General features: G+C 46.1%; 1 protein-coding gene across 1 annotated transcript; it reads left to right on the top strand.

Moving 5' to 3' along the window:
• Positions 1 to 6,199: 6,199 nt before the first annotated feature.
• Positions 6,200 to 7,147, top strand: LOC127052771 (olfactory receptor 52M1-like). Its single transcript, XM_050956822.1, has one exon. It carries the CDS (start codon positions 6,200 to 6,202, stop codon positions 7,145 to 7,147), a length of 948 nt encoding a protein of 315 aa, XP_050812779.1.
• Positions 7,148 to 9,495: the final 2,348 nt, after the last annotated feature.

Genomic DNA, 9,495 nt, shown 5'->3' with positions numbered 1-9,495 from the left:
GTTGCATGGGCAAAAGCTAGTTAAGGCCTTGGGCACACTGCCGCTGCATTAGTCATTGACAAGTATTTCTGCAGTAAACTAAGGAGTGAGGTCTGATATGTGCCCCAAGCAATGCCCTCGTGTCCCCATATTTACTATGGTGATATGATTTGATGTGTTTTATATAAAGTTTGTCAGGTAACATATCAATGGAAAAGTTATGATTTGTTGAACATGATCACCCTCGTTATATGTATGTATTATTTTTGTCCCTAAAGTTATGAATATTGACAATGTACCAGTAGAATAATAGAATACCAGGGTTGGAAGGGACCTCAGGAGATCATATAGTCTAAACCCCTGCTCAAGGCAGGACCAATCCCCAAACAGAATCTTACCCCAGTTCCCTAAATGGCTACCTGAAGGATTGAGCTCACAAGCCTGGGTTTAGCAGGCCAATGCTCAAACCACTGAGCCATCCCTCCCCTGATTTCAAATGTGTTTGCTCCTCAGTAACAGCCACAATGTAGTTTACAGCTGATCTAACCAGCATATTATGAATGAACCATTCATGGAAATGGTGCATTAAGAAACCATTTTTAGGCTTTAGAAGAAGATTATCCCCACCTGATGGACTTTCCTGTGAATATTCTAGCCAGGATATGGATAATGGCCCCTGCTATGACTCATCAAAGCAGGCAAGGGCACTTGACCAGCTCATGTGACACTGGGCTGCATCTTGTGGCTGAACTTTTCCACTAACTGTGCTGGGGCTTTTGCTTGGAAAAATGAAGCTCCCTCTACATGGCAGAAGCTATAATAGCGGAAAGTGACATTGTCACTTGGCCTCACTCTCCCCACAACTCAACACCCAGAACCACCTTAAGAATAAGGACTGAACGAGTGATGTTGGCCCAAGCTGAAGGAATTTCTAGCCTGGGTATGAAAGATGAGTGAACTGTTTGTTTCCTCAGGGTGAGACACTTCTTGATTGATATCCTGTCTAGGGTATAGAACTGACATTGTAATTTTTTTAAATTTCTTAAGTAAACAACTTTGATCTGTTCTCTATGATTTATAATGACTTACAATAATTTTTTTCTGTACTTAGTACATCTGCTTTCTATTTATTTATCGAAAACAGTATCTTTGACATATAAAGGGTAATCTGCTCAGGAACAGGGGCTGGTGCATTGTCCTCTACCCATTGAGGGAAAGGGACAGGGCAATAAACGTACACTGGTCAGTCTTCTGACAAGGGCAAGACAGCACAGCTCTGAGATCCTAGGCTGGGGAGTTGGGGGAACTGGCTGGAGCCTCTCTATTGCTGGTTCAGGGATGGCTTTTGAAAGCTTTCACGTAACTGCAGCTGGGTGTGTCTCTGTCTGCATATGGATATGTAAGTGCAAGACCTGGAGGGGCTTGCAGCTTTTCACAGCCTCACCGTGTGAGAGGGGCCCAGGCTGGTATGTGAGAGGGCTCACGGGAGCCCCTCTTTCAGGTTGCACCCTGTAGAAGTCCCTCACTCCTACCCAGTGAAGAGGCCCTACAACAGTATGACTCCATTTCCCACTTATCATGCGCTCAGTTACTGATGGAGAGACCGTTTTTTATGTCAGGGAACTCAGAACTCCTGGGTTCTGTCTGTCATTCTCTATTTGATTTTGGCCAAGTCATGTCTCCCTGTACCTCAGGTTGCCTATGGATAAATGGGGATATGTTCATAGTGACTTTCCTTTGCTAGGATTTTGGAAGATCCATCAGTGAAAGGTTCTACAAGGTATGATAATAGTTACTGATGAGAATTATTGATCTCTAATCCATTAGTGAAAATCCCTTGTGCCTCCAGAAAGTTTTCATGTCTCCCCTCAGTCATCTTTCTCCAAATCTATCTGTCTACTATCTGCCCATCCATCCTGGGCATTTACACGGCATTCGATCCTAAAAGACAAAGGCAAAATCCCTAGGTTTCTAAGTAATCAACTATAATTTTTAAATATACACAAATACACAGAGCAGCCAATTCCTCTCTGACTCAGCGCAGAGCCCAAGAGTTCTCATCTCCCTTTGGGAAGGTCCCTTAATTACTGTTTACTCCTAAATCTGGACAAAAAACACAGAAGCGCAGACATGGAAAGAAAGACATTGGCTAGAGTGTCTCTGGTCTCCAGGCTGTTTGCATCCAGATGCCGCTTCTCCCCTAGAGGCTGAGCGAATCCCACTGGGATTGCACAGAGCTATATAATAAACATTGCACATCCTGTGTCAGCTCTCGGCATGGGATGCTGCTGCAGATATTGAGCTGAGAGAGGTGTGGGACACGGCTACCTGAGGGGGATTCCTAGCGAAGAGGCTTCCATCTCAGAAATCACAGGTACCATCTCTTGCTGTTCAACAAACCAAGTGTAACGTATGCATGATGGGGTAGAGAATAGATTTGTTTTTATTTCTGCTCCACACAGCCACCAAACATCCCAGGGCCCTTGCCACAGGTGCTGAATTTGCTCTAGTATCCTGGGCCAAAATGTCCCTCTTTGCTGTGCCCCTTGGTGATGAGCTGCAGCCCTGAGGTGGCTGCAATTCAGGGGCACAATGGACCCTTCTGGATGAAAGTTGTTAGTAGACGTCCAGGACAAGGCCAGATTCGGAGGCTGAAGGCTGCAGTTTGCTCAGGCCCTCATGAAGAGCTATGGCAGCCCCCCTGTCGTGTTTAAAGTGAAGAAAAGCCCTCAAGCAGGTCATCCAGAAAAAAACATCCAGTCTGGAGTAAGAATTGAGTAAAACCTCAGGAGCCAGCAGCGTGCTAATGTTTAGCAAATTTATAGGCAACTGAAAATGAAGTCTTGTAGTTGATGGTGTAAGACAGACTTAACTATGGTTGGTAACACCATCAATACTAACTATGGCCAATCCATTTGTGACTCCCATTCAGCTAAGCTCTTTGCTCCAATAATATCTGTGGCAAGGAGTTCCACAGGCCAAATATGGATTATGTAAGAACTTTTTTTTAATCAATTTTCTATGTTCATTTTTTCAGTGTAAATGAATGTTCTCTTGTCAGTGTGTTATGAGACAGAATAAATTTAAATGCCTGAACTACTTTCTATATAGATAGATTTGTAGGGTTCATTAGATCATCCAGTGTGACCTCCCTCTATAACAGAGGACATTAACTTTCACCCAGTTACCCCAGTACTGAGCTCCATAACTTGTCTTTGAGTAAGAACTGGTCTGCACTACGATTTCATATCATGGAATCAAAGAGCGATAGAGTTAGAAGGGGGCTGCAATGATCAGCCAGTCTAACCCTTGCCAAGTTGCAGGATTTGTTGTGTTGAAACCATCCAAGACAGATGACTATCTAGCCTCACGTTGAAAACCTCCAGTGAAGGACTTTTCACAACCTGCCAGGGCATCTGTTCTTACATTTGGGAAGTTTATCTGAGATTAAATCTAAATCTGCTGTGCTGTAGTTTAAAACCATTGCCTCTTCCCTGCCCTATGTGCAACACTCCTCCATAGTTTTAATGGCAGCCTTTCAAGTATCTCAAGACTGCTGTCATGTCCCCCCTTAATCCTCCATTTTCCAAACTAAACATACCCTTTTCCTTCAGCCTTTGCTCATATGACTTGCATTCCATCCTGTGGATCGTCTTTGTCACTCTCATCAGGATCCTTTTCAGTTTCTGTATGTTCTTCCTATATATTGGAGACCCAAACTGGACAGAATACTCCAGCTGAGGTCTAACCAGGGCCAAGAAAATTGCTACTATCCCCTCATGTGACTTGCATGCTCTGCCTCTGCTAATACAAATTAAAATTGTATTTTCTCTTTTTTGCTATAGCAAAAAAAAAAAATCACACCACTGAGAGATGTAGCTATATCAGTCTAACCCTGGTATATAAAGTATCATGTCTACCGAAGAATTTAAATTGACCTAGCTACCACCTCTCAGAGAGGTAGATTATGTGTGCTGACAGGAGAACCCCCACCAAAGTAGCCATGGGGCTGCTGGCGGTTGAAATGGGGTCACCGGTGACGACAACATCCAACTTCTTATAAAAATGGCAGGTCTGTGGCACAGCACCAGAGATACTGTTTGCCTCCCTTGCCTTGTGGTACATTTGCCTCAGTTCCTTCACGTTTGCTGTGTACAGCAGTGTGTCCCGATCAGAGCACTTTTCCCACACACTGCATGAAATCTGCCCTTAGGGACTGACATTTGTCATAAACAGATGGTTAAGGGTTAATGTCTCTTTTACCTGTAAAGTGTTAAGAAGCTCAGTAAACCTGGCTGACACCTGACCAGAGGACCAAATCTTGGTGGAGGGAAGTCTTTTTTTGTGCTTTTTGTGTTGTTCGTTGTTCGCTCGTGGGGCTAAGAGGGACCAGAGGTACACCCAGACTTTCCCAATCTTTCTGAATCAGTCTTTCAGGTTTCAAAATAGTAAGTAATAGCCAGGCAAGGTGGATTAGTCTTATGTTTGTTTTCTTAACTTGTAAATGGTGTTTTTGCTGGAAGGATTTTTACCTCTGTTTGCTGTAACTTTGAATCTCAGGCTGGTGGCGGGAGGAGAGTCCCTCTAATCTATAAAAGCAGCAAAGAATGCTGTGGCACCTTATAGACTAACCGACGTTTTGGAGCATGAGCTTTCGTGGGTGAATACCCACTTCTTCTGAAGAAGTGGGTATTCACCCACGAAAGCTCATGCTCCAAAACGTCGGTTAGTCTATAAGGTGCCACAGCATTCTTTGCTGCTTTTACAGATCCAGACTAAAATGGCTACCCCTCTGATACTTGACCCTCTAGTCTATATGAATCTGAGTACCCTGTAAGAATTTTCCATCCTCATTTTACAGAGATAAATTTTACTTTTTCTCTTTCTTTATTTAAAAGTTTTCTTTTTATGAACCTGATTGATTTTTCCTTGTTTTAAGTTCTAAGGAGTTTGAATAGGTGAGAAGCCTCTCAAGACAACCCAGGGAGGGGAAAGTCTGGGGGGAAAAGGAGGGGAATGGTTAATTCCTCTTGGTTTTAAGATCCAAGGAGTTTGGATCAGTGTGAAACCTCTCAAGGCAACCCAGGGAGGGGAGAGTCTGGGGAGAAAAGGAGGGTGATGGTTAATTTCTCCTTCTTTTAAGACCCAAGGGGTTTGGGTCTTGGGCTCCCCAGGGAAGGTTTTGGGGGAACAGAAAGTGTGCCAGACACTGACTTCTGGCTGGTGGCAGTGTACCAAATTCAAGCTAGTAATTAAGCTTAGAAGTGTTTATGCAGGTTCCCACTTTTTGTACTCTGAAGTTCAACGTGGGGGAAAAACCTTGACAGCATTCCTATAGCTGGAGCACAGCTGGGACTGCACAGCCTCCTCCCCAAATACCGAGCAGCTCCAGAAGCTCCACAGTGTCCGCAGCATTTAGCCACCACGACAACCTAGGCAGGTGTGACGTGAGCACTCCACACCGAGCAAACAGAAAGGGGAATTTCAAAATTCGAGAGCCTTTAAAGGGGGAGGGGCAGAAAGTGTTTACCTTGTTGCAGGAGAGAGGAGTTTAAACTCTTCCCCAGAGCAGTCAGGATGGGCAATGTGGGACGCCTTCCAGAGGCCAATTACAGTGATCAAAACAAGCGCCAGTGTCTACACTGGCACTTTGCCAGAAAAAGTTTATGGAAAAGTCTTGTCGAGATGGTTATATGATGTCACTGACGCTGAGGAGTTCTGTCGTTGAAAGTGGCTTTGCAGTGTGTACGCTGCCACTGTGTCTTTGGCAAAAGGGGATTATTGACAATCAATAAATACATAAATAAAACGTGTCAGTGTAGGAAAAGCCTAAGGAACAATGGTGGATAATCAGTATTCACACTCCTGATTTCTACTGGAGCCTAGTAAGGTTCCCACCCCATGAGGTGCAGGATTTATTGAGCAGGGAGCACCACAAAATATGGAATTGGAATTAGTAGGGTCAGTTCTTCAGAATTCATTTCTCTGAATAATGAAACTGTCATTTATCAGAGTGAAAAGAGAGACCAATCTACTCCCTCCATGAAACCAGCCTCCAGTAGAGGATATAGTGTCTCAGATTCACATTGTCTCTCCATCCAGGTATTTATACTGCGACCAACACCCTAGACCCTCGGCACACACAGTAAGTCAGGGGAACGTACGGTACATACAGGTGACACTGTTCTGCCTCAGAGTCGGACAACTTCTCTTCTACTCCATGTCAAGTTCCAACACAACCGACTTCACCAAACCCTCCACCTTCATCCTGCTGGGCATTCCTGGCCTGGAGACAGCCCATGTCTGGATCTCCATCCCCTTCTGCACTATGTACATTATAGCCATCTTGGGGAACTTTTCCATCCTGTTCATTGTGAAGATGGAGCAGAGCCTCCATAAACCCATGTACTATTTCCTCTGCATGCTAGCTATCACCGACCTGGTTTTTTATACGTCCATCCTGCCCAAAATACTGGCAATCTTCTGTTTCAATTACAAGGAGATCAGTTTCAGTGCCTGCCTCACTCAGATGTACTTCATTCACTGCTCCTATGTGATGGAGTCTGGGATCCTCCTGGCCATGGCTTTGGATCGCTACGTGGCCATCTGTAATCCCTTGAGACATTCCATGACCCTGACGAACCCCCTGGTGGCCAAGATTGGGCTGGCCATGGTGCTGCGTGGTTGCATTGTTGTATTTCCCTATCCCTTACTGGCAAGACAATGGCCTTATTGTAGAACCATCATCATCCCCCAGCCATACTGCGCACACATAGCTGTGGTGAACCTGGCCTGCGCTGACACCCGTGTTAGTAGTTACTACGGCCTCTTTGTGCAATTCTGTGTGATTGGTATGGATGGGATTTTTATCGCTGTGTCCTATATCCAGATCCTCAGGGCCATCTTCAGCCTCCCCGCAAAGGACGCCCGGCTCAAGACTTTTGAAACCTGCGGCTCCCACCTCTTTGTCATTTTAGCCTTTTACATCCCAGGTCTCATCATCTCCCTCATGAACAGATTTGCCCAAAATGTGCCCCTGCATTTCCATGTTCTTATTGTTAATGTGTACTTCTTGCTGCCCCCCATGCTGCACCCCATCATCTACGGGGTGAGGACCAAACAGATCCGGGGCAGGCTTCTCTGGCTCTTTACTCATAAAGGGGCCTAACGTTTTCTCCTGGTGCTCTGGCTTTCAGACCGAAGTCTGTGCAGAGCTGGCTGGTGACATGGTGCTGGGCCCCCTTCCCTCAGTCACTTACTGGACAGTCAAAGTGACATTAAATCCTTTCCTGGTTTTTCTGTGCTGTGTCTGAGTGACAAACTGAGGAATCCCTTTGTGTACAAGCATTCTCCCATAGGATACCACCTTTCTAATTGCTTTTAACTGGATATCTGAGGCCCCATGCCCTGTGCTGTCAATTCCCCAAGGCCCTGCCCCCTGATCCACCTCTTTCCACAAGACCCCTTTCCCCATCCCATCTATTCTCCCAAGGCCCCGCTCCATTCTCAACATCTTCCCCCAAAATCCCACCTCTTACTTGCTCCCCTCCTCTCCAAACCCTTCCACTTGCTGGATCATCTCTGCCTTCCTCCCCCCACTCCCTCTGCTTTGGGGCTGGGACAGGATCTGCTGCAGCCTGGCAAGGAACGAGCAGTGAGGACACAGCGCTGGGGCTCGTAGGACATTCTGGAGCAGAGAGGGAAGCCAGGAAACTATATAAAATCAGCTGAGGGTTGGGAGCAGGGCTGCGATATTGTCAGCAGAGGCCTGGTCTACACTACGACTTTAGTTTGAATTTAGCATTGTTACCTCGATTTTAGCCAGGACCCGTCCACATGACAAAGCCCTTTTTTATCGACTGAAAGGCTCTTTAAATCGATTTCTTTACTCCACCTCTGACAAGGGGATTAGTGCTGAAATCGGCCATGTCGGGTCGAATTTGGGGTAGTGTGGATGCAATTCGATGGTATAGGCCTCCGGGAGCTATCCCAGAGTGCTCCATTGTGACCGCTCTGGACAGCGCTCTCAACTCAGATGCACTGGCCAGGCAGACAGGAAAAGGCCCGCGAACTTTTGAATTTCATTTCTTGTTTGGCCAGCGTGGCAAGCTGATCAGCACTGGTGATCATGCAGAACTCATCAGCAGAGCTCATCAGCATGATGTGCACATTGCTGGGCACATTGCCCAGCCTGTACTTTGTGAGAAGTTTATGATCATGTCTATGTCCTCATCACTCTCGTCACCGCGTTACCGTCGCCTCCTCGCCTGGTTTTGCTTTTGCAGCATCTGATGCTGCATTGAAAAAAGGTGCAAAACAATTGCCTGCCATCCCCCTGATGGAGGGCGGGATGACTGATGACATGGCTTACAGAGAATTGAAATCAACAATAGGGAAGGCTTTTCATCAAGGAGAAACACAAACAACTGTCACACACAATGGCCCCCTCAAGGATTGAACTCAAAACCCTGGGTTTAGGAGTCTGTTGATTTAACAAAACAAATTGGGTCAATTTCTTGTTTTGATCCATCTATCTTTTACATCTTAGGCTAGCAGCAGACGATGCAGTATGACTGCAAACCATAGTCATTTCCTGGCTGCTCGGCAGAAAACAGTGCAGTACGACTGCGAGCCATCATCATCTCCTGGGTGCTCACCAGAAGATGGGAATGACCTGGCTGAGTCACTCCCATGTCTGTCCAGGAGCCCCTGACTGACCTCACTGAGGTCGGCTAAAAGAGCACCCAGGAATACGACGACGGCTACCAGTCATAATGCACTGTCTGCTGCCAAAAGGCAATGAGCTGCTGCTGTGGAGCAATGCAGTCCCATGTCTGCCAGCACCCAGGAGACGTACAGTGACAGTGAGCTGAGCGGGCTCCATGATTGCCGTGCTATGGTGTCTGTTCAGGTAACCCAGGAAAAATGGTGCGAAACCATTGTCTGCCATTGCTTTCACGGAGGGAAAGAGGGAGGGAGGGAGGAAGAGGGGGGCCTGATAATATGCACCCAGAACCACCCGCGATACTGTTTTTGACCCATTAGGCATTGGGATCTCAACCCAGAATCCCAATGGGCAGCGGAGACTACAGGAACTGTGAGATAGATACTCACAGCTACCCACAGTTCAACGCTCCAGAAGTTGATGCTAGGCTCGGTACTGTGGATGCAGTTGGCCAATTTAATGCACTTGGAGCATTTTGTGTGGGGACACACACAATCAACTGTATAAAAACGATTTCTGAAAAACCAACTTCTGTAAATTCGACCTAATTTCATAGTGTAGAAATACCCTGAGATTGTGCCTCGTACAGCTTGTTGCCCTAAAGCTCAGCTTCAAAGTCCTGAGGGCAGAGAACATTGTGTGGCTTATTTCCATCCTTTCAGTGATTGTCTCAGGTTGAGTGGGGGAGGTCTAGGTTGGATATTAGGGAAACACTATTTCACTAGGAGTATGGTGAAGCACTGGAACACGTTATCTAGGGAGGTGATGGAATCTCTGTCTTCAGAAGTATT

This window comes from Gopherus flavomarginatus, chromosome 1 (genome assembly GCF_025201925.1).
Source record: "Gopherus flavomarginatus isolate rGopFla2 chromosome 1, rGopFla2.mat.asm, whole genome shotgun sequence".
In the NCBI taxonomy this organism is placed as follows: Eukaryota; Metazoa; Chordata; order Testudines; family Testudinidae; genus Gopherus; species Gopherus flavomarginatus.
Note: the sequence above shows the minus strand (reverse complement) of the source record. Positions and strands in the feature narration are given on the sequence as shown.